The sequence below is a fragment of the Aphelocoma coerulescens genome, chromosome 18 (assembly GCF_041296385.1).
Source record: "Aphelocoma coerulescens isolate FSJ_1873_10779 chromosome 18, UR_Acoe_1.0, whole genome shotgun sequence".
NCBI classification, from domain to species: Eukaryota; Metazoa; Chordata; class Aves; order Passeriformes; family Corvidae; genus Aphelocoma; species Aphelocoma coerulescens.
Window position 1 is genome coordinate 345,147 of NC_091031.1, and position 23,346 is coordinate 368,492.

The 23,346-nt window shown below is 61.7% G+C and overlaps 3 protein-coding genes across 4 annotated transcripts; all 3 read right to left on the reverse strand.

Annotated features, from left to right (window-relative positions):
- Window positions 1–25: 25 nt before the first annotated feature.
- Window positions 26–9,985, reverse strand: GCGR (glucagon receptor). Of its 2 annotated transcripts, none has more exons than XM_069032567.1 (13): window positions 9,854–9,985; window positions 3,838–3,996; window positions 3,459–3,555; window positions 3,155–3,262; window positions 2,832–2,953; window positions 2,639–2,745; window positions 2,395–2,548; window positions 2,076–2,235; window positions 1,940–2,000; window positions 1,638–1,707; window positions 1,180–1,485; window positions 1,031–1,072; window positions 26–964 (listed from the first exon to the last, which is right to left on the reverse strand). In XM_069032567.1, exons 2-13 carry the CDS (start codon window positions 3,904–3,906, stop codon window positions 671–673), a joined length of 1,590 nt encoding a protein of 529 aa, XP_068888668.1. In that variant the 5' UTR covers window positions 3,907–3,996; window positions 9,854–9,985; the 3' UTR covers window positions 26–670. The 2 variants fall into 2 exon arrangements, with proteins under 2 accessions (XP_068888668.1, XP_068888667.1); XM_069032566.1 differs by lacking the exon at window positions 9,854–9,985 and having other exon boundaries at window positions 28–964; window positions 1,180–1,318; window positions 1,397–1,485; window positions 3,838–3,990.
- A 2,778-nt stretch (window positions 9,986–12,763) lies between these two features.
- SLC25A10 (solute carrier family 25 member 10) lies at window positions 12,764–19,118 on the reverse strand. The gene is given in 12 exon segments (XM_069032623.1): window positions 12,764–12,960; window positions 13,451–13,507; window positions 13,615–13,692; window positions 13,930–14,022; window positions 14,128–14,198; window positions 14,679–14,722; window positions 15,021–15,062; window positions 15,393–15,441; window positions 15,521–15,635; window positions 15,724–15,843; window positions 18,848–19,039; window positions 19,041–19,118. Coding segments are annotated over 12 exon segments (1,041 nt in total). The 3' UTR covers window positions 12,764–12,858.
- Window positions 19,119–19,744: 626 nt separating this feature from the next.
- MRPL12 (mitochondrial ribosomal protein L12) lies at window positions 19,745–23,205 on the reverse strand. The gene is made up of 4 exons (XM_069032323.1): window positions 22,921–23,205; window positions 22,731–22,811; window positions 22,483–22,617; window positions 19,745–20,072 (listed from the first exon to the last, which is right to left on the reverse strand). Exons 1-4 carry the CDS (start codon window positions 23,188–23,190, stop codon window positions 19,956–19,958), a joined length of 603 nt encoding a protein of 200 aa, XP_068888424.1. The 5' UTR covers window positions 23,191–23,205; the 3' UTR covers window positions 19,745–19,955.
- Between the last annotated feature and the right edge of the window lie 141 nt (window positions 23,206–23,346).

Here is a 23,346-nt window from a genome sequence, read left to right on the forward strand (position 1 = left end):
GGGTGCCGCGGGCAGAGCCAAATGATTTAATTAAGGGCTCCTGGCAGCGAGAGGACAGAGCCGATTAGCGGCCAGAGGAAAGCACGTGCTGGGGGAGCCGGAGCCCTGACCGGCAGCGCTGCAGCGGCTGCTGCTGCATGTCTGCCTCACTCACTTGTGTGGCACCGTGGGGCAGGCAGGGGGGCAGCAGCGGGTCAGGCAGTGGGGCAGTCAGTGGGGCTGTCTTCTGGTGCAGCCCATTCAGCTCCCCATCCATGGCTGTGGCCATCATCCTTGGGGTGCTTGGGAGCATAGTCCACACATGTCCAATGTCCCCAGTCCCCACAGCCCACAGAGAGGCACACACGGAGCTGGCCCTGCAGCCCGGCACGGGCCCACACCTATTTACAGATATGACAGATAAATTACAGCACTGTGCCCAGGGACTCGAAGGCGCATGAGGGCAGCACCACAGGACAAACTCCCACCCCGACAGATCCCCCTGACGCCACAGTTCCCCCTTCCAGGGGTCCAGGTCCCATTTGCCTGCCTCGTGTCCATTGTCTGTGTGCCCAGCGCAGCACCCTCACCAGGGCGGCAGGTCCCAGTGCCCGCCAGCACCTGGGGAGGACAGGGCAGGGGACGGCGGCATCCCAGCGGCTCAGCACAGCCCTCCCACCTGGCTGCTGGCTCAGAAGTGGCTCTCAGCCGTGGTCTCAGGAAATTCATAGCAGTGGTGATGGCCCCCCAGAGCAAGGTGCTCGCCAGTGCTGCGCCCACACCTCTCGGGGTGTTGGGAGCTGGGGTGGGGGGCCAGGCTGTGCCCCAGCCCGTTGGCGCAGCCACTCACCAGCTGGTGCTTCTCGCAGGTGCTGCCAGCGCCATTGCGGGCGCTGGGTGCATGGCTGTAGGTGTGCTTGTACTCCTCAGCCAGGTCCTTCCCCAGCTTCCAGCGCTGCCACCGCTTCAGCAGCTCTGCCTGCACCTGCGGGCAGCAGCTGTCAGTGTGACCCCATGCCCCTGCTGCCCGTGCCCCCGCTGTCCTGCTCACCTCCTTGTTGACAAAGCAGTAGAGAATGGCCACCAGCATCCCCTGGGAAGAGGGAGGAGAGGCGTGAGGTGCATAACCAGACCTCAGTCTAGTCCCTCCTGAGACTGAGTCTTCCCATAGAGGGCTGATCCTGCAAGGTCTGGGCTCACCTGGAAGGAGCTCAGGAAGAGGTCGAAGAAGAGCTTGACATAGCGCAGTGTGCCCTGGGCATGCTCGTCTGTGACGAAGGCGAAGACCACCTCGTGGATGCCCAGCAGCGGGATCAGTGTCAGCGTGGACTTGGCCAGCCTGTGGGATGGGGTCACCAGGTGGACATGCATGCGTGTGCACCGTGGGAACACAGGGTGAGCCACATCCAGCACCCACCTGAACTTGTAGTCAGTGTAGCGCATCTGGTGTGCACGGAGCTTGGAAACAAGGATCTGAATGATGCGGATGAAGATGAAGAAGTTGATCTGCAATGGAATGGCATGAGCCATCAGGAGCACAGGCAGGGCCAGAGGCAGGGGCAGATAGGACAGCTCTGTCCCCCTGCCCTCAGCAGCCCCTCTCACAGCCATCTTGGGCCTGTGAGAGAGATGCCGAAAAGGGGCTGCAGTGGGCTCACCAGGATGGCCAGAAACACAGGGAAGCGAAGGATCCACCAGAAGCCCATATTGTTGTTCGTGGACCAGCACCTGCAGAGTGGAGGGATGGGGACTGCCAGGAAGCCCCTTGACCAGGCAGCTGCTGGAGTCTGGCATGGCATTGGCAGCCTGAACCAAACAAGCACTAAAACCTAGCACCCTGCTCCTTGCACGGACAATGGTGTGGAGTCTCTCCAGGGCCATCACAACATGCCTACAGTTCCACATGAACCTACCTGTGCCCTGTGCCCCCCTCCAGCCAGCAGCAGGAGCTGGTACTCACTGTATGTTTTCGTAGAGGAACTTCACGATGACCCAGGGAATGAGGAACAGCATGGGTGCCCCTGAGGGGATGTGGGCAGAGTACAGGTGAGGCACAGTGGGGGACAAGGTCAGGGGCCCAGCCCAGCCACACTCACCCCAGCCGATGCACAGGTAGAGGGTGAAGTAGCTCCTCTCAGAGAAGACGGCTACCACCAGCAGGTTATGCAGGTAGATGCCTTCCACCAGCAGCCAGCAGTAGTTGGCCACGATGCCGTACTGCATGAAGACCGTGGCTGCCCGGCAGCCTGCAGCTGCCTGTGGGCAGGGATCAGGGCTGCAGCACTGCCTCTGTGTGTGCCTGTGCCCCCAGCCCTACCAGTGCCACCAGACCCCAGTCTCACCAGTGCCCCCAGACCAGCCAACCCCCAGCCCCACCAGCACTGCCTCTCCCTGTCCCTGCCAATGCGCACTGACCTCGTCACTCAGCCAGACTTGCACATTGTAGCCGTCGATCTTGTCACTATAGTGGGTCTTGAGCAGGGCGTCGATGACCAGCACAGAGACACCCTTCAGGATGAAGGAGGCGAAGAGGTTCATGTGGATGTAGTTCCTCATGCAGTGCAGCTTGCTGCAGATGTGGGGGCCATTGTCAATGCCTGCACACGGACCCCCGGCCTCCACCTGCCCACCCTGTGGACCGCCATGCCTGAACTCCCACCTGAAGCCCAGCAGCAGGGCCAGGGCAAGCAGCAGTGCACACAGGGACACAGAGTAGCCCACAGTGTACATCACCTTGAAGCTGCCATAGGTCTTGGCAAATTTTTCCTGGAAGAGGAGGGAGCAAGTGAGGGCAGGGGCAGACAGGGGGGCAGGCAGGGACCCCCACACCCCTGCTGCCCAGGTCTGCCCACCTGCGCCTTTAGGTCCTCGTCATCCTGCTCACACTGTGTGGCATCACGCAGGGACTGTCCCCGTGGCCCTGTCACCCACTGTCCATCTGGCCCACAGGTCTTGAAGACATGTCTATGCTTCACTGTGAGGGGAGGGGATGGTGGGGTATGCCAGCCCCACCCCCCCGCAGGCAGTGTGCACTGGCCCAGGTGTGACCACCTGCAGTAGCACACGCACACACTGCACAGGGGCACACACTGCACAGGGGCACACACCGCACAGGGGCACACACGTGTGGACACACCGCATAGGTGCATGCGCACGTGTGCCTCCCAGCTGTTACCTTTCTCGTACCAGGGCAGGAACCAGGGGCAGGGCACGCTGGCTGTGCTGTTTGGCATTGTGTCGGGCCAGCATGAGAACTTGTCGAAGGTGCGGTTACAGACCAGCTCTGCAGAAGGACAGGAGCTGGTGGCGCTTTGGCCCTACCCTCTCTCTGGGTGCCAGGATCTCCACTGGCCTCTCTGCTCTGTGCCCCATCCTGCTGGGACCCTGCATCGGCTCCTCCTCCCCATTCCCGTCTCAATAGGACCCTGTCCCCATCCCATCCCACCAGAACCCCACTGGACCCCCCCACAGGCACTGACCTGTGGGTGCAGGCAGGCGGCTCATGTTGCGCTGGCACTCTTCACTGTATTCCTTCCATCTCTCAACAACATTATCTGTGATCTGGGCAGAGGGACCCTGGGGACACCAGGGAGCATCACCCGTCACGTGTCCTGCTCATAGGGGCCACCATGCTGTGCCAGGCAGTGACCCTGGCTTGGGGACAGCCACAGGCAAGTGCAGGCTACCATGCCATGCCATGCCATGTGATAGCAGGGCAGGGAGAAAGGGGCATCAGCTGCTGTACCACATGCCACAGTGAGGGGCTGCAGTGGGATGGGGCGGATCAGTGACAGTCCTGCGTGGGTAGCAGGCTGAGCATGGGGCAGAGCACCCTCATGTGGGACAGCCCACCCTTACCTGGCAACAGAGCAGCAGCACCAGGAGGGTGAGAAGACGTGGCTGGGACATCCCTCCTCTGGACCACATGCATGGGACACAGCACAGGGCACACAGCTTTCTACTGGCCCTCAGCAGCTTCTCCACCCTGGCGGTGACGGCCCTGGCATGTGGGCAACCCTGTGCAAGATGCCCAGTCACAGGGACTCCTGGGACAGAGCTGGGGAACATGGGGCTGGGGGCAGGTGTGGCTGGAGGGGGCCACTCAGGCACAGAGCCAGCACCGGTCATGGTGCCACACTCCTGTCCCCGTCCTCACCCGACCCTGCTTGGTGTCCGAATTCAGCTATTTGTTCGCTCATTTGCACACCAAGCACCTGTATTATCCTCCCCAGGATGGCACTGGGACAGTGACCATGCAGGCCCTCTGCTCACCAAGCCAATTTCATCCCCTGTGTGGCTGGAGCGCGGCAGAGTGCTGCCTTCAGACCCCCACAGAAAACCTGGGCTGGTGCCTCCCCACAGTGCTGCTGGGACCCGGCTCTGCATCGTTGCTAAGTTCCGAGAATGCAGGATGCTCATGGCAGAAGGGACCCCTCCTCACACCTGAGCACCCTCTCAGGCAGAGGCTGGCACCTAGGCTCTCCCTGTCTCCATGGTCTCTCATGCCTGGGCCTCTAACACCCAGCCATGGTCTGGCAGCAGCACCCACTGTGGATGGCAGTGGGCAGGGGGCCACTGACAGCACGTGAGCCAGCAGGGATGGGGACACTGGTGATTAACCCACAGGGATCCTGGCTTGTGGGGCTGCCGTGGCTCTAGGACAAGCTCAGCTGGGCTGTGCCCCTGTGGGTCCATCACCCCCCGCTCCAGCCAGTGATGTGGGGCCTTGCCTGACATGGTGTCCGGGTGCTCCACAGACCGTGGCTCACGAGGTGCCATAATTCCCTCCATCCCCCTAAGCCGGTTATGGGGCTCCTGAGCAGGATTTTGGCTCTTCCCACAAGGGCCCGTTCTGGCAGCAGCCCCATGTCACGGCACGGCTGTGTGGGGTAAGGGCAGCTGAGCTGGGGGGGATGGGATGGACAGCAGTGCCAGTGCCACCACAGGCACTATGGCATCACCCCCAGCCCCTGGGCTCCCCCGGGCACCAGCCAGAGTGTCGTGCTCCCCAACCAGTTCTGCTCCCAGGGCTCGCTGCTCTGCCTGTGCCTATTTTTATCCCTGGGAAAGTCGTGTTTCCTCCATCCGTGCAGACCCACTTGCCATGTCGCAAGTGGCTGCCGGAGAAGCTCATTAATCAGCGCATGGGGCTCCAGATGCAGCTCGGGGAGCAGGACCTGCGATGGCCTTATTTAGGCAGTCCCAGGGCAGAGGGAACTGTCTCCTGGGACAGTTCTCACTGGGTGGGCTCTGTGAATAGGGACCTTTGTTGGGTGCCCACTAGCCACCCGACCATTCCAGGATACCTTTGTCATCACCCCAGCCCCACTCCAGCAACACTGTTGCCCCACCAGCATCCCGGTACTAGTCCCTCTCCCATCCCACCTCAGGATCCTTGTCTCTTTCCTCCCACACCCCCATACCAGAATCCCTGTCCTTGTCCCCCTGCTAGCCTGATCCCGCCATCCCTGTGCCCCCCTCTACCCCACATCATCCCTACCTGTCCCATCCCACTGCCACCCATGTCCCAGTCCCACGGGAAGATCCCAGTGCCTGTCCCTGGCCAAGCATCAGTCCCTACCCTGGTTGGGAATGCTCCTCCTGGTCCATGGGTCACAGTGACTTGCTGCCAGCCCCTCTGCGTAGCCGGGGAGCAACTTTGGGGCAGAGGTGTCGCTATTTTTAGTTGCTGCAGTGGGATTTAGCAGCAGGGAGGCCTCTGCCCTGGACTCCCCCCATCTGGCAGCCGCTCCCTGGCCCTGGCCCCACGGTGGCCAAGCCGGGCAGACTGCACTGGGTGAGGGGTCCTGGCACAGGGGCCAGTCATGCTCCTCTCCCCAGCATGGGTCTTCCCCCTCACCCTGCCCAGGCCCTTTGCCCCAGCTGCCTGTGGTGCTGCACAACCATGGCACCATGCCGCATCCCTGCTACCCACAGGACGAGGGGTCCTGCAGACAGGGAGGGGGCTGTTTCCAGCAGAGACGTGGGCATGCAGGAGTAGCTGTGGACCAGATTCTCCCTGGTCTGGTGCCAGTGGGCAATGGCAGAGAGGGAGCAGTGTAGTGGAACAGCAGGATCTGGGGTGGATGGGACCACTGGCAGCACAAGCACCTCCCTGGAGCTGGCACTGCCCAGCAGCAGTGCCTGCAGTGCTTGGGGTAGAGGCTCTACCAGCCGGATGTGCTGCAGCCCCTCTCAGCTGAGCCTGGGTGCCAGAGGCAGCACTGAACAAGGGACCTGGCCCCACATCCTCACCACCTTCTCTCACTCTGCTGTGCCCAGCTGGCTCCCGGTGCCACATTCCCTGCCCTGGCACCTCATCCCCAGCTGGTTCCAGGCTTTGGGGGATCCCCCACCACACCAACTCATGGGCAGTGGGTGGAGGGTGCCTGGCCAGTGAGGGGCTGCAGGGCATGACAGTGGATGTCCAGGGGACTTTTGCCCCACACTGGTATTGGACAATATGGCATGTTCCTATGTCACAGTTCATAGTGGGTGCTGACCCTCATAGAGCACAGGCTCTAAACACCCAGTATGGCTCCACTTGGAGCCATAGCCATGAAGAAGAGACCTTGTGCCAGGAGAGCAGGAACAAGGAGCCAACACTGGGATGGCTATGTGCAACACCACTGCTGGTAGCCCCAGCACTGGGGGCCAGAGGGGTCAGACACAGGCACCATCATCTGTCCTCAGGGTGGTGGGAGCAGGGCTGTTGCTGGTGTCTGCATTTGCCTTTCCCAAGACAGCAGTGCCAACCCCTGCAGCCACAAGGACAAAGCAAGGACCCCTGTTCCCCTTGACTGGTGCCCCTGTGGCCCCCAGCTGACCTGCAGCTCATGGCAGCTGCCATTGGCCCTAGGAGGTGGGGGTCAGCCCGGGCAGGGTGCAGAGCAAATTGAGGACCTGGGTGCACTGCTGCCATGGCATTGCTGCAAGACATAGGGAACGGATGGGAAAAGGCTTGTGTTGGGATTTTGCTCCCCACTGGTGGGTGTGCAGCCTCCATGCCACCCTGCAGCAGCTCTGTACCAGCATGGACCCTTGCAGCCGGCTGAATGCCCAGCCCTGCCTAGGAAGAGACTCTCTCCTCATGCCGCCGTGGTCAGTTTCCCCTGGGGATTTTGCCACCCCAGCCCCTCTGGCTTTGCTGCCATTGCACGTGTGACAGAATGAGTTCCACATCTGGGATCACTGCAGCTGATAGTCACGTGGATCAGTGGCTTGGTAAAGTCTCCATGGGACACTCATGGGCATCTGCAACGTGATCTGGGAGCACCTCAGCACAGCCACAGCCCTGCACAAGTGCTCTGAGGCTGGCGCAGCCCCCCAGACCCTGGTCCCACAGGACTCTTGCCTCCTGGTGGGGTGGGCACCTGGGCTCCTGTGAGCACAGCCCTGCAACCAGCACAGTCCTGTTGGCTTGGAGGCAGCTGTGGGGGCTGTGTGGCCTCTGCACACAGGGATTAGCCCCCCGTGCGCTAATGCAGTGCTTTCCATGGCTGGCTTGGCTTGGAGCTTGGAGCTACATGCCAGCACGGCAGGGGCTTTGGCACTTGGCAGGGGAGGGGACAGTGCTGGGCCAGAGCTGATGCAATGCCAATGCCAGCCTGGCCCTGCAGATGCTGCTCCACTTTCCACGCAGGACCACGGCAAGTGGGGCAAGGCTAGGGGAGATGGTTGTGGCAGGGAGGCCCAGGAGGTCTATCCTGCACTGTCCCTGCCCTGTGTCCGTGCCCAAAGCTTGAGGATGTTTCCCACTCCCCTTCTCCATTCTTTCCTTGAGAACTGAGTACAAGGAGCTTTGGCAGCAGAGGAGCAGCTGAGCAGCCCAGAACAGTCCTTGTGCTGCAAGACTGTGGCTTGTTTGCACAGAGTTACATGATTGCTACATGGAAGCCCTGAGCAGCGGCACATGGAGGGAGCCAACGTCACCAGGCACCGGTGATGTCGGATTCTGTATCACCTTGGACCAAGAAAACCCAAACCAGCCCTGACAGTGTTTTTGTCAACAGCAGCACAGGATGCAAAGAGGACAAATGCTCTTTGTATCACCTCCACTACCACCCAGCCACCACAAGGCATGGTCAGGGGGCACCTGCACAGCTGCCCTGCACCAAAGATGGACCATGATACAGCCTGGCAGCAGCCAAATGACCTTGCTGCCCAGCTGGCTCTGGCAAGGGGATGCTGAGCCACACAGCACCTCATCCCTGGCTCAAGGAAAGGGGTGTTTTTGTTCATCACGTTGCATGAAAACCTATGAAACACAGAAGGAAGGCACAAGAGGCATGGTGTGACACGTGCGGTTAGCATGTCACGGGGGAGGCACAGGGCTGGGAAAAGCCTAGGAAAAGGTCAGTGCAGACAGGCTAGTGTGCACACTCCCCTGCACTGGGAGCTCCACACCCGCCTCCCCAGACCAGCAGATCTGCAGCCCCGGGTACAGCCAGACACCAGCCCCAGCAAGGCAGGGGGTGCTGCAGGGGGCACACATGTCCAGCCGTCCACTGGCACCTGCTGTGCACAGGCATGTGAACTGGACCCCAGTGCTGGGGTAGATAAACAAGGACAGATCTCTGGCCATGAGGATGCAGGACAAAGCAGGATGCAGTGGTGGAGCACAGGGGGATGGAGCTGAGCAGCCATCCCATCTCCCCTGTGTCCGGCTTCCCCTGACCCTGCCTGGCACAGCGAGGTGCATGGAGATACTATGCTCAGTGGCTGGTTTTAGCCCTGTGCTGCTGATCAGGGTTTGTGGTCACATTTTTTCATTAACTATTTTTAATCCACATTTTGCCTATTCTCCGTTCAGCCTTTTCTCTTTTCCCCTCTCTAGGCAACAGAACATAAAAAAAAAATATGCACCGCAGTGTGCGGAAAGGAGCAGGATTGGTGGGAAGCACAGAAGCTGACAGCTGGGGCAGCACTAACATGCCGACGAGGGGTCCTGCAGGCCCTAAATTTTCCTGCTGATGCACAGACAAAATCACAGGGGCAATCACTGAATTTGTGTGGGTCAGGACACCCGCGGCAGGCGCTGCATGGGGCAGGGTGCTGCGCCGCGGGATGCACGGCAAGGGCTGAGCAGAGCAGATGCTCTGTCCTCAGCCCATTCTCTGTGAGGGGAGCAGGCTGACCCCCGCGGTCCCTGCTTCCCTCACCACCCGGAGGGAAGTGCAGTGCCGGGCAGAGGGGACCTGCAGTAGCTTTGGAGATGCACTTGCAACCAGGAGGACGGAAAGGTCACATACCCGACATGTCCTGGTTAAACAAAGCCATTTACCAACACCGTGTTGACACAGCAGAGCTCGGGACAGAGTCACAAAGGGCACTCGCACCAGGCCCCCGTAACACCCAGAGAGCTTGGGGAGAGCTGGGAACTGGCAAAAGTGTCCCCTGCTTCGGCCCCTGGGCAGGAGACCTACGGGCACTGCTGTGCCCACAGCAGGGAGACCACGCGCGTCCTACCCCGACTAAGGGCTGCCCCGGGAATTACTCCCAAAGCGACGGAGTTCAGCTGGTATCACTGGCCGAGGGCAGTGCCCAGGGCAGAGCCCAGGGGTGTTGTGAGCCTGACGGCAGAGCCCCTGCTCAGGGACGCCAGCGGCAGCGCTCGGACGGGAAGCGAGCACAGCCCTGCTGGGATCTCAGGCCCAGAACACCCGTCACCGAGGGGCTCATTTTCCCCTGGGCCGGCGCCCAGCATCGGGGCGGCTCTGGGAGCTGCTGCTCTGGGTCCCGGGGCTCAACTAGTGGCCCCGGGGTCGCGCAGTCGTCACTCGAATCCACATCCCCGCGACGGGGCGTGCGACATCCCGAGCTCCGAGACCGCGGCTATGGGCGCTCCCTGCCCTCCTCCCTCCCTTCCCCGTACCTGTCGGGGCTGGGCTCGCGGCGGCTCCCGAACGCATCTCGGGACCGGCGGGGACCGGGTCCAGCGCGCTCGGCGAAAACTTTGGCGGAGCCGCGACGGCAGCGGCTGCGGCGGCTCAGGGGGAGGGACCGGCTCGGGGGGAGGGACCACGGGCGCGGAGCCGGGTCCCGCCGCCCCGCTCCTCCTGCCAGCACGAGGGGGGCACAGCCCGGTGCCCCAGCCCCGCCCGAGTGCTCGGCGCTGCCCCCCGCATCATCGGCGGTCGGTCCCGGGAGCTGCGGGAGCGCCACGATGTCCCTGCCGCTTGGTCACCCGTCGCCGGCTTCTCCGCCCCACTCCCGGGCACCGGCTCGTTTCGGGCGCGGGGACGGGCGGAGCGGCGGGGGCAACTAGACGAGCCAGCCCCGAGGGAGCGGGCCGGGGGTCCGTTCCCCGGGAGGTTTCCCCGGTTCCAGCGCTCCGCCCGTTCCTGCCGTGCCCCGAGCGGGCGGCTCCACCGCGGGATCGCGGGCTGCTCGGACCTTCAGCGACCCGGACGGATCTCGGCCGCGCCGCCGCGAGCCGCTTCGACACCCGCGCTCCGGCCGCCGCCGGCGGTGACGGGTCGGTGTTTGCCGCCGCTGTCCCGCTGCAGGTAAACACAGCCCAGAAAGAGCAACGCACCGGGACCGCCTGGCTGGGGCTGAAGAGGGATCAGGGGGAGCCCCCGGCTGGGGGGGTGCCCTGTCCCGGCCTCCGGGCACGAACACATTTACCTTGGACCATGCAAGACTTGTCGGCCATGCCGGCCGTGCCGGCCGTGGCAGCACTGGTGCAGGCAGCATGTACGCCGGTAGTCCACGCAGCCCAGCCCCGACTCCCCGGAGCCCCCAGAGCTGCCTCCGTCGGGGTCCCACTCTGCGCGGCCGCCGCTGGCTGGAGGTCCCCGTGGGTGTGGGCAGAGGAGCCCAGCGAGTGTCTTGCCATTGCACGGGGATCGGACCCACGACTGCCCCGCTAGAGATGGCCCCGGGCACCCTTCCGGGCTAGGATGGGGGCTTTGGGGGAGGACTGGCAGCCCCCAGCCCTACCTGCTGGGGGCAGAGATGTGCCCTGGGGGAGCCTCTGCAGGCAGCTGCCGGGGCCCTGGCAGAAGGCAGAGCGGGACCAGGGGGAAGCCAGCACAGAAACGGCCACAGGCTGCTGCCAGCTCCACGCTCTCTGATGGTCAGGAGATAAGCAGCGCCCTCGCACTGCAGCTGTGGGCGCTGTGCTTGCGGCTGTGTCTGGCACATGCTGTCCTAGCAGTGTGACTGCTGCAGTTCAGCTGCCACAAGGGATGTGGTGAGAGGGTATGCACACACCAGGAGCGCAGGGCTGGCACAGCTGGTGGGACCACAGCCCAGCTGGAATGCCCTTGCCACCGGCCATCACGGGCCTGAGCAGGGCTCTATGCTGCTGGGGGGCCATGGGGCTCCATCACTTTCCTGCTCCATGCTGGCCCTTTGCATGACACACAGCAGCACCCATCAGCCCCAGAAGCAGTGCTGGGACCTGGGGGACGAGGAAGCACAGCCTGGCAGGGCAGCCCCCAGCTACTTGTGAGGAGAGGGCCCAGCTCCCTGAGTGCTCACCTGCCCATGGCCTCTGCTGGGGCCGGGCATAGGCCCAGAGTGGTGATGCCAGTTAGCATCATTAGGCCTTGTTAAGGTGACGAGCTTTCACTGCTCTGCTGTGCCAGTCTGCCTCTGTTCAGTCTGCCGGAGCCCAATTAGTGTCACATCCAGGAGGCAGCTCCCGCAGAGGTGACGGGCGCCCTCGGCACAGCCCTACCCTGGAGCTGCTGTCCAGCTAAGACCGGGCACAACTTGGCACAGGCCTGAAGGTGGAGTCTGCCCACAGCTCTCTCCGCACACAGGGCCAGGGGTTCTGGGCACGGAGAGAGGTGAAGACCCCCTACCTGGCATAGTGCCAGGAGCCAAGCCTTGCTACCCTCTCTCAGCTCTGGGGGGGCTCAGCTCCCAGCCCAAGCCCTCAGCAATGAAAGGGGGTGCAGCAGCTCTCCCCTCCTAACAGGACAGCAGGCCCTGTGCACATTCACTCTTTATTATACATTAAGGTCTCAGATATTCCAGTTCTTTGATTCCTTGGGGCCAGCACACACAGGGCTGCACATGGTGGAGGGGCTGGTGCTCACAGCCCCCACACACTGGGAAGTCTGGGGTGAGGGGCTGTGAGGGGTGGGGGTCTGCCCAGCCCCAAAGTAAGTGAAGCCGCAGAGTGGTGGGAGGGGATGCCCCCACAGAGGCCGGATGCAGTGTGGGGTAGGTGCACTGTGGTGAGTGAGTGCTGGGTCCCCGAGCAGGCATTGCCAGGCCCTGCCAGAGCCAGGCCCTGTGCCCCACCATCATTGGTATGAGGCACAATCCCTGAAAAGCCCAGCAGCCAGCAGTGCTGGGGAGTTTCGGCCAAGCAGAAGCAGAGGGTGGGAGGCCAGGAGCAGGGCAGGAGGTCCAAGCTGTGCTGGGGTTAGGGAGGAGCACGGGGGCTAAAGGCAGAGGGAGGGCATGGCCTCACACATACTGCCCCAAGCCCCAGCCCCAGCCCCACAGCCACAGGGTTAGCAGCCCCCCCAGCCCCATGGGCTCTGCGATGAGGTACAGAGCCAGGCATTTGATCTCCCTACTCCCTGAGACAGCACAGTCCTGCTTCTGGGGCACATCAGGGACAAGGCCGAGGGGGGGGCAAGGACAGAACTCAGGGCAATAGGGCAGTGGGAAGACAGGAAAAAAAACCTACAAAAAACCCCAAAAGCAGTAGTGCAGAGGTGGAGATGCTGAGAATGGGGGTGAGGAGAGATGAGTTTGCAGGGTGGGGGTTGGCCACAGGTGCTGGCAAGGCACAGGAGTGGAGTCGAGAGGAGGGGGAACGGCACTGGCTCCAGAGAGCAGAGAGGGGTTCTGGGATCTTGGGAGTGACCCACATGGTCTCCCCCCTGGGGCAAGGCAGGGTCTGGTCCCTCTGACTCAGGTGGTCACTTTGATCCCAAAATATTTGCGCAGCTGCTCCAGGAAGACAAAGGTGAGAATGGTCTGAGGAATGAGCCGGACAGCAGCAGGAACGAAGCCCTGGAAGGGGACAGCAAGAAGGGGGAAAGTCAGTGTGTGCCTGCCACTGGTTGTTCAGCAGCCCAACCCTGGCAGCAGCACACGTGGGCAGGTGTGGGTCAGCACTAGCCAGGCACATATTGTGGGCTGCAGAGCAGGTGCTGCCACATCATGGCCACCACGGTGCACACAGGTCTCAGCACCATGTGCTAACCCCTGTGCTCCTCACATCAGTGCTAGCACCTGCACTGCTGTTTGGGAGCTTGATGGGTGCAACAGGGCCACAGCTGTGGTGCCTGGACCCAGGCTGAGTCCCATCGAGGCCAGGGCTTGCAATACCTTGGGGCCAAGCCTGGGCTGAGCAGACAAAGGCCTGATGCAGGAAAGCAGCTGGGCTGCCACAACAGAGCCTGGAAGGCCCCCCAGGAAGGCCCCAGGACTGTTCTGGACCACAACCTCTACTCCCAGCTCGGGCCAGCCTGTCCCATCCCATGCACCTCCAGCCAGGTACCTTGTAGAAGGCGAGAGGTCCGAGCTTGGCAGTTTCCATGGCACAGTGGGTGACACTCTGAAGTGAGAGGGTGAGAGATGAAGTGGGAGGGGCTGGGAGGCAGAGGCTGGCACACAGAGACGGGAGGACAGGCAGCAGCAAGGTGGGCAAGGTGGGCGACTCACCCGGTACTCTCCGTGGGAGTTCATGAGGCGGGTCTTGAGCACATCCAGCGGCTGGCACAGGAATGTGGCACACCCACCCTGCAGAGAGTCAGCCAAGTCAGGAGACCTTGGTGCCAGCAACTGCTGTGGTCACTGGAGTGACTCAGAGCCACACTGGGACCCGACCCCAGGCCAGGAGCCTCCTGGAGCCACTGTGCCTGGCCCTGCTCCACCGAGCCCAGAGTGGCAGCTCTGGCAGCCCCAGCCTGACACTCTGAACCTGGCTGCAGGCAAACCCAGCCCCAGCTCTGCCCCCACAGCCCCGGCCCGACTCACAGCAATGAAGCTGGACAGGAAGTGAGTGAAGATGTTGTCTGACAGCAACCCAGTTGCAAGAACCAGCTGCTTGGCCTGGTCATAACAGGAAAGCTGCAGAGACATGGTGAATCACTGACATGTTCCCCCTTCTTTGCCACAGCAGGGACCATCCTAGTCCCTACCCCAGTCACCTACTGCCCAGCAGAGCTGTCCTACCTGCCCAACAGTAACAAGGGCCCCGCGGCAGGATGCCACCGATGCTCCTGAGAAGAGTTTCTTCAGGCCCTCTGTGGACAGACAGATTTGGATTAGCACAGTTCTCTGCCATCACTCACACTCCATTCCCCCTGGAGCCTCCTTCCATGCCCAGTCTGCGTCCCCAGCTCCTCACACAGCTCTGCTTGAAGCACACCATAGCAAACAGGCTGCAGGAGTAGGGAGTCCTTCAAAACAGCGCGACCTCCTCTCTGCCTCTGCTCATCCCCTGTTCCACCTGCTCCACCCTCCTGCGCTTTTCTGTTGCAGCTCCGAGCAGGTCACCCTTTCCCACCAAGCATGTGCAGGCTGCCAGGCCCTGCCAGACTTTGCTCAGCCCCTGCCCCAGCCAGACGATGGGGAGGCGCCAGACCCTGCACCCCCCTGGGCTCCCCCAGTCCCAAGGGCATCCCCCGGCCCCTCTCCCTGCCCCGGCTGAGCGAACTTCCGGGGTAAGCCCTGCCTGCTAGGACACCGGAGCAGGCTCACCCACACGGCTGGCACGGCCTCACCTTCCCGGAGGACACGGTACATGCCATCCAGGGCATGGGAATAACTGGAAGGAGCGAGAGGGGAAGGGGTCAGGGCCCGAGGCTCCTCAGCACGGCGGCAGCCCCGCCGCTCCCCCCGGGCACCGGCGGCTCCCGGGACGGCGGCCCCGGCCCCGGCCCCGGCCCCGGCCCCACCGCCGCGGTCCGGGCGCTCGGGCCGTGCCGCCGGTGCGGTGCTGCCCCCCCGCGGCCCCGCGGAGCCCGGAGCGCCGATCCCGTCCGACCACTCCGCGCTGTCCAGGCGGCCCCTCCGGGCCTCCCACCCCTCTGCCCCAGCGCCCCTCGCCCTGGCCCCTCACTCACTTGCGCCGCTGAGCCGGCGGCTGCTTCATGTCGTTCTGCATCCTGGAAGGCAGAGCACCGCAGGTGAGGGGGAGCCGGTATCCACTGTCCCCTGCAGCACTGGGGACCCCAGCCCAGAGCAGTGAAACTGTGTTGCCCGTTTACAAAGGGCCAAGAAAGTTGCCTCCAGTCACTCCCCCTGAGGGTCATACACGGCTGGAGGCTGTCAGCAAAAGGCAGAACAGCTCTGGCCACCCTGGGCACAGAGCTCCTGGCTCACTGACTGTGGGGCAGGCTGGCCAGGAGAGATGTCGGGAGCACCCCAGCACCACCCACCACCCCAAATGCCATCATGCACAGGCCAAAAGCCCTGGTCGTGCAGACAGAACTGACCTGACGTTCACCATGTCCGCTGGGGTCCCCACAAACCCACCAGTGAAACCTGTGGCCAAAGAAGAGTTGGATCAGGGTCTTACCCATCCTGAGGGAGTCAGATCCAAGGGTCCCACTGCTTGGCTCACCTCCTGCTGCAGCCAACAGCACTTTCTGGTAGAAAGGGGGAGGCCCCTGGTTGCCCTGGCCCAGGTAGTTCTTCGCAGTCTCATAGATGCCAAAGCGAGTCAAGGAATATGTCATCTGGATGAGGGGGAAATGAGCGACTGTGTCCCTGGCACAGGGCAGCTGGTCAGCTGCAGCACGTGTGGCAGGAGTTCTGTGCACTCACCTGCCGGCACAGTGAGGCACTGAGCCCATTGTAGAGAGCCAGGAAGCCGTCGGTGCGGATCACATGCATTGCCATCCCCATCATTCGCATCTTCACCTCCTGCTGCGTCTGCAGGTGGACCTGGGGCAGAGCGCAGCAGCTTCAGCCCAGCGCCAGGCTGGGTAGGGATGGGAGCGCACTGAGCAGGGAGCAGGTGTGGATTTGAGCATGTGTCAGGTTAACAGCACTTGTACAGGACTCAACAGCAATAGCTCCGGGCTCCCCACACCTGAGCCAACAGCAATAGCTCTGGACACCCCACACCAGACTGGCCCAGCCTGGCACCAGAGGGGTGGAGGCAGTGAGGGAAAGAGGAGTGCCCAGGCACCTGCCTGCAGCACCTCCCAGGCCCTGCCCCCTCAACAGCCGGCCCCAAGGTGAAAGGTGGCGCCTGCTCTTCTGAGCCACCGCGGGGCAGGGGGGTGGTGTGGTGGTGGAAGGTGTGTGTGTGTCCAGCAGTATGTGAGTGAGCAAGTCCCCAGTGTGGGTTTGGTCAAAGGAATGCAGCTGGGCTGATGAAGTCATGGCCATGCAAGGCGGCAGGCCACTTCCCCTTCTCCCCAGTGCAGGAATCACATAGGCAGGAAGAGAACCCCAGAGCCGGCCAGGCACTCCCCTTCCCGCCTGTGGCAGCCCAACGCTTCTTACCATCACCAGGGGCAATGGCAACAGGCAGGGAATCTGGCTGGGACAGGGGAGCCGTATCGGCTGGTGCTGGAGCATGCTCTGAGTGCTGCAGAGACCACATGTGGGTCAAAGGCCCCAGGAGATAAGGAGAGCAAAGGGCTGCTGTCAGGGGACCAGGCCCAGCTCCCACTACAGAAGCTGTGGCACAGCTGGGTCGTGGGACACACTGCAGGACGCTGGGAACAGCCACTGTCTCCCATATGGGACAGCAGCAGGGGTGCAGGGGCCTGCTTGCAATCTCCACAGGTGGATTTTGGATATCAGGGACCAGAGCTTGTGGCTGTTCGCAGCATGGGGCAGAAGAAGCGGGCAGGGCAGGCAGAGCCATGCAGGGACATGGCCCACTGCCTGCAGTCCCAGGGCTGCAGGAAGGGCAGGCAGGCATGGGAGGGGCTGGCCAGGCTGTGGTCACTGCTGGTTGCTGCAGGACCAGCAGCCCGTGGGTGGCCCGTGGCTGCACAGAGTTGGCCTAAGGGCACAAGCACTCTCCAGGCAGGCTGGCCAGGGCCTCTCACTGGGGCCAAGGTCCAGAGGTGCAGTGAAGTGCCCTTCGTCCCCTGCCCTGCCAGACCCTGAGGCCTCTTGTGCCTCCCCAGGCCTGGCGCCAGCCTCTGCTGTGGGGGAACTCTTGGCCAAAGGCAGGTCTGTATTCAATATTCAGGCGTGAACCCTCTGGCAAAAACAGCCAGATAGGCTGTGCTGCTCGCAGCTGCAGGAATGCAGGGGCTGCACATCCACACAGGACAGCATGGGGATGCAGCCCAAACGTCACAGCCATCATGCTGGCTCAGAGACAGACCTAGACGCAGGTGTCAGACTAATTCCCTTTCTTAGCGCCTTGCCATGGCATCCCACACAAGCTCCCACAGGCTGGCAGCCACCTCCACTGGGCAGACAGGGCCAGCTGGACGAGGCAACAGGCCGAGCACTGGGGAGGTGGCATCCCCCTGCCAGGGCTGGCTCCTCTCCTGGGCCTGTGCCTGGAACATCTTCCCCTCCCTCCATGCCATGGGGTGGGAAGGGGGTGTCTGTCCCAGCCTCACCCACAGGCATGGCCCTGGGAAGGGCAGGCCCTGTCCTGGGCTGGCTCTTCCCTCCCCCTCCACAGCCTGCTCCACTGTCAGGCTCGTCGCCACTTGGCCAGCACACAAGGCTCTGGGCAGCGCTGGCACTTGCCCCATCCGTGGGTGCTGGCAGCACAGGGCTGCGCACGGCGTGCTTTGTGCGGGAGCAGGCATGCCAGGTCATCTGTGGCGCCTAGGTGACATCTTGGCCGGAGGGCTCAGAGCCCAGTGGGCCAGTGTCCAACACTGCCAGCCCCAGAGCCACTGCCATATCCAGGCAGGGCTGGGCAAGGCGCCCTCCACAGCTCCTAGAGCTGGCACCCCGAGCTCCCCAGATTCCTCACCCACACACCTGCCCATGCCCCTGGGCTGGGTCTTGTGACCCCTCAGCCCTGTCCCTGGGCCCAGGGCCATGTTCCTGCACAGCCACGAATCAGCTCCTCAGAACTGACCCCCAGCAACCGTTTCCCCAGACCTCTACAGCTGTTTTCCAGCTCCCTCAGTTGCTCTGGGACCCTCACAGCCATTCCCTATCCCTTCACAGCTGTTCCAGGACCCTCAGGCCTGCTTCCCAGAACCCCAGAGCAGCTCCCCATCCCCTCAAAGTGGCTCCAGGACCCTCATAGCCACTCCCTCCCCTCCTCAGGCAGCCGTTCCCCAGTGCCTCAGAGCCCGTCCTTCGGCTCCTCCGGGATCCTCAGAGCAGCTCCTCATCCCCTCGCAGCCATCCCGGGACCCTCACAGTCACTCCCAGTTCCCCCCGACTCATTCACCATCCCCTCAAAGCTGCTCTGGGACCCTCGCAGCTGCTCCCCTCTCCCTCACAGCCGCACCCCCCACAGCCAGGTCCCTCACAACTGGTCCCACAGCCACTCCGGGACCCTCAGACCCGCTCCCCGTCCCCTCACAGCCGCTCCCCCGCTGCAGCCCAGTCCCTCACAGCCGGTCCCACAGCCAGGGACCCTCGGAGCGCCTCCCCACCCCCTCACAGCCACTTCCAACCCCCCAAAGCCGCTCCGGGACCCTCAGACCTACTCCTTACTCCATCGCAGCCTCTCCAGGACCCTTACAGCCAGTCCCAAATCCCCCTAACCTTCTCCTCATCCTGTCACACCCTCTCCGGGACCCTCACAACCAGTACCAGTCCCCCTAACCGTCCCCCCAGCCCCTCACAACTACCAAGTCCCCAAAACCGTCTCCCCATCCCCTCAGAGCCTCCCCCCAAACCACCGCAATCATTCACAGCCGCGTCGCGCTTCCCACACTCGCCCTCCATCCCCCTGAAGCGCCTCCCCACGCCGTCACAGCCGCGCCCCGGCGTGTCCCCTCTTCACCTTCAGCAGATCCAAGGGGTGGGTGCAGCAGGCGGCCCCGGACGACGCGAGGCCGCCGAAGTACCAGCGCGAAACGCGCCGCTCCGCCATGGGCGCTGCTTCTGCCAGAAGCCACGCCCTCACCGGACAGAGGCCACGCCCCCTCCCGTTAAACCACGCCCCCTCCCGGTACCGGAAGGGGGTGGGGCGGGCCCCGGGGCTCGCATCTCCGAGCCTGCGGCGAACGCGGCAACCCCAGGCTCCAGAGTTCTCGTTGCCACCCCATACACATCTCCATTTCCGGCCCATCGAATTGGCTTCTTCCCGTTAATAGTTAACGGGTAATTAATGGGGAGATGAAGCCATCAGCAAAACGCAGGGCGAAGAGGTGGGGGATGCACAGGTACAAACGGCAGCGTTACCAGCGTGCACACGCTGAGCGCAGGGATAATCAGCAGCTCCAGAATACTATTTCCCACCCCTCATGCATCTCCACAACCAGTGGAAGTGGGTTCTTCTTGTTAATAATTAGCAGAGAGGTAAGACCATCAGCAAAAGGCAGTGTAAGGAGGTAGGTGATGTGCTGGTGCAAACTCCCACTACCTGAAGGGAGCCCACAAGAAAGATGGACAGACTATTTACAAGAGCATGTAGTGACAGGACAAGGGGGAATGGCTTCAAACTCAGAGTAGGTTTAAATTAGAAAGAAATTTTTGGCCATGAGGATGGTGAGGCCTTGGCACAGGTTGCCCAGAGAAGCTGTAGCTGCCCCATCCCTGGAAGTGTTCAAGGCCAAGTCAGACAGGGCTTGGAGTAACCTGGCCTAGTGGAAGGTGTCCCTGCCCATAGCAAGGGGCTGGAATGCAATGATCTTTCCCTTCCACCCTAAGCCATTCTGATTCCATGAAATGGGGAGCATGGGGTTAATCGGCATTTGAGAAAGATGAATCATTTTACAGGTTTTTTTTGATATTTATAAGGTAGAGTTCATGGTGATGGCAGGAAGTAGCAGCTCCGCCAAACCATACAGCATTCTTCGGGAGAGTACTCCCACTGTGCCACATGCACTCGGAAAGGTCCGGAGCCCGGCTTGGGCAGCAGCTGTAGCAGCAGTCTCTCCATGGTGAGACTACTCCAGAACAACAGTCCCTCCTGCCGCCTCTAGCGCTGCTTTGATCTTCTCTGCTTCCTCCTTGGAGGCGTTCGCCTTGATCTCCTGCGGAAGGGACTCCACCAGCTTCTTTGCCTGCAAGGGACAAAGTACGAGGCTTGTAAACGGGCTTTCACTAACTGGATTATTGGATTTAGAGCCATGATCCTGACCTCTGCTTAAGCCAACTATGGAAACTCACTGACCAGTACAAACCCCAAGACTTACACTTGAACTATGGCACATCCCACCAGAACGCAGCTAAACCTGACCACAAGCGACGGCACGTCTGCTGGGAAACCTTTTCCAGCGATTCACTGCTCTTCAATTCCTTCCACCACGTGCGTGGTGCTCCCTGATGTGCACCCCGGCCTGCGTGGGTGTGGGTGCAGGCAGAGCCCCATGCTGAGGCAGTGTCCGCCTGGTGCTGGGCTGGCTCTGCTCGGTGCCAATGTTTTGGTTCACATACTTGTACCAGCAGGAGGGGAGGCCAGTGCAGGGTTTGGACACAGCTGCACTGGCTAAAACAGAGCCCCAGCACAGACTACTTGACAACACAGTATTTTGACATTTTAGGGACTTTTAAAGCAAAACTACTGGTACTAAGCAGCACTGCAATACTTAAGGCAAGCTGAAAAACTGTTGAGCTAATTTAAAGAATTTACTGCAGTGCTACTATGGAGAAGGAAGCGAGCCCAGGAGGACAAGCCCCTGCTGCTCTTACACACAGCAGCTCTCTGCCACAGCACTGCGGGGCTTTAGCACCCACCGGACTGGTCGCTGTGCTGGCAGAAAGGTTTTGTCCTTTTGATTCCTGCTGGGTTCAATGCCTATATATCTGTGGTGGCAGAAAAATGCTTTTTTTGCTGGGGTTAGAAGGCACAGATATGCGGATGGTGCTTGGCGGGGCACAAATGCCTTTGCTCACCAGGACAGGATTTGGACAGGAGCCTGTTCAGGCTCACTGCAATGAGCACAGGAAACACAACACAGGTTATTCATTTCTGAACCCTACTCACCAAGGTGTAACTCCATTCTACAGCAGCCCTGGTCAAGAGAAGCAGCTGTTCCTGGTGTTCAGTGGGAACAAGAGCAGAGCCCAAGCCAAGTGGGACCCACGTAGCAGCAACCATGGGGCAGATGCAGTGTGTTCCCAATCCAGCTAGAGCCCAGGGCTGGTGGTGACAGAGGATCAGCATCTGCTGAGCAGCTCCCAGTGAGCTTCCTGAGGTGCAGCCAGCCTCGGTCTGGCATGTGCTGATCATGCACCTGTCTCACTGAGCAGTTGTTGCCGCAGGACTCATGTTTGGGTCCCAGCAGTGCCCAAAGTAATCACTAGCTGTGCTTCCCTCCATTCTATCAGCAACTCTACAGGCAGGGCAGATCTCCCTGCAAACCTCGTTAAAAACACCTCGACTGGATGGCAGTAAAATTTACAATAAAAGTGCTTTGTCTCTACTTTGAACATAGCCTCTGCAGGTAGAACCTCCACAACTGTTTGTGTTGCGTCTGTGTTTCACCTGAAGTGCCGGGCATGGGTATGTCACGCTTGAGTTTGCCTGCAACAACTGGCACCTACAAACAGCTCATCCAACAGGTGTCACATGCAAAGCAAAGCTCATTTAGCATCAGCTCCTCAGTTAATTATCTGCTGATTGTGTCCATTACAGAGTTTGGTATTTTCATGTTTGCTTGGGACCAATAATAGATTAACAACTTCCAGAGGAACCACACTGACAGTCAGGTAATTATCCCCGTGGGACAGCCAAACTTGTACCTATGCCACTGACTTTCTCTGCTGGCTTTGCAATGCAGCAATAAGAATGGGTCAGAAGATTATTTGCAAATATTTCTGCTCTCCTGGGCTACAACTGGAGCAGACACTGCAATGCCCAGCGTTGCAGCTGGAATACTGGAAAGTGCTACTGTTGACCCCAAGACATGGAAGGATCACCCTGTGGAGAGGTGCAGCATGTTACATGCTTCAGCAGTAGCAGCTGCATCACCCAACATGCTGAGCCCCCATCCCAGGTCAAGGGCCTGAGCTCAGACACTGCCCAGGGCTGAGGCCCGTATCCTCCCAGGAAAGAAGCAGCATCACCTACAAAATGAAAAGAGCTGGAAGCCTGGATTGCAAGATGTGTGAATCAGAGAAGCTCATTTAACTTCAGAAATACATTGGCCTTGGGAAAGGCAAGCCAAATCCAGCTGTAGTGTGGGATGCTGGTTATTCCTGAGCTCTGCAAGAAAACTCACAGCAGCTCTCAGGTCTGGAGAAGCTAAGGTGGGCATGGACGTCTTGGAGTCCTTTGCTCTGAGCCTCCTCCTGACAAGGGAAAATGCCAGACAAAGGCACAACCAAATCCTGTTCCCCACATCGCTGCACTGAGATGCACAGAGGCAGACTGTGCTTCTGAACACACAAATCCAGGCTCCCTTTGAACAGAGAGCTGAGGCTGCTGGACCTGGGGGCAACATACCACAGCCTGGGGCAGCACCTCCTCACCTGCACGAGGTTCACTCCTGGCACGAAATTCTTCACCTCCTTGATCAGCTTCACCTTGTCAGTGGCCTTCAGCTCCGTCAGCCGGACGGTAAAATGAGTCTTCTCTTTCTTGAGCGGGACCACCTCCTCCTCCTCCTGGAAGCAGCCGGAGCACGGTGAAGTCCCACGGCCGAGCCCACCGGCCTCGCCCGCCACCGCGCGTGTGGTCCCTGGGGCCCCGCTCCCGCCCCTCCCGGAGCGCCCGGTACCTGCGGAGCCGCCTGGGCGGGTAGGAGGGAGGCGGCGGCCGCGGCGGGCATCACCCCCACGTCCGGGATCTTCAGCGTCTCCTGCGGGAAGAGCAGAGGCACCAGCGCCCGGTCAGGCGGCGCACGCGGCCGGGACGAGCCGGGACGAGCCGGGTCAGGCCAGGCCAGGCCAGGCCGCCCCCGCACCCACCTTGAGCAGCGCGTTGAGATCGGCCACCTCCAGCAGCGTCAGCCCCGCGATGTCCCGCACCAGCTGCCGCACCTTGGGCGAGTACTCCTTGGCGGCCGTGTCCAGCGGCGCCCCAGCCAGCGCCTCCGAGCGCCGCGCGGGGCTGGTGCCGAGCGCCCGCAGCCCGGCGGGGGGCCCGCGGGGCACGGGGCGCGGCGGCGGCGGCAGCGGCGGGCGCGGCCGCAGCGGCAGCAGCGCCCGGCGGGCGGCGGGCAGCGCGGCGGGCAGCATGGCGGCCCCAGGACACCGAGCGCTCCGCCCCACCCTCCCGGCGGGCCCCGCGCCGCCGCTCGGTACCGATAGAGAGCCAATAGTGATAGAGGTAGGGCAAACCGATCTGCAATGGGAGTTGTAGGCAAAATCGGGCAGAATAGAAAAGCGAGATCA

Excerpts from the sequence above, each read along its gene's own strand:
- GCGR (XM_069032567.1), bottom strand. The coding sequence starts at position 3,906 with ATGTGGTCCAGAGGAGGGATGTCCCAGCCACGTCTTCTCACCCTCCTG. Across the intron at positions 2,954-3,154 it reads CCTGCCCTGGTACGAGAAAG|TGAAGCATAGACATGTCTTC; the intron begins GTAACAGCTGGG and ends CTCCCCTCACAG. Across the intron at positions 2,236-2,394 it reads AAGTCTGGCTGAGTGACGAG|GCAGCTGCAGGCTGCCGGGC; the intron begins GTCAGTGCGCAT and ends CCCTGCCCACAG.
- MRPL12 (XM_069032323.1), bottom strand. The coding sequence starts at position 23,190 with ATGCTGCCCGCCGCGCTGCCCGCCGCCCGCCGGGCGCTGCTGCCGCTG. Across the intron at positions 22,812-22,920 it reads ATCTCAACGCGCTGCTCAAG|GAGACGCTGAAGATCCCGGA; the intron begins GTGGGTGCGGGG and ends CTCTTCCCGCAG. Across the intron at positions 22,618-22,730 it reads CCGCCCAGGCGGCTCCGCAG|GAGGAGGAGGAGGTGGTCCC; the intron begins GTACCGGGCGCT and ends GGCTGCTTCCAG.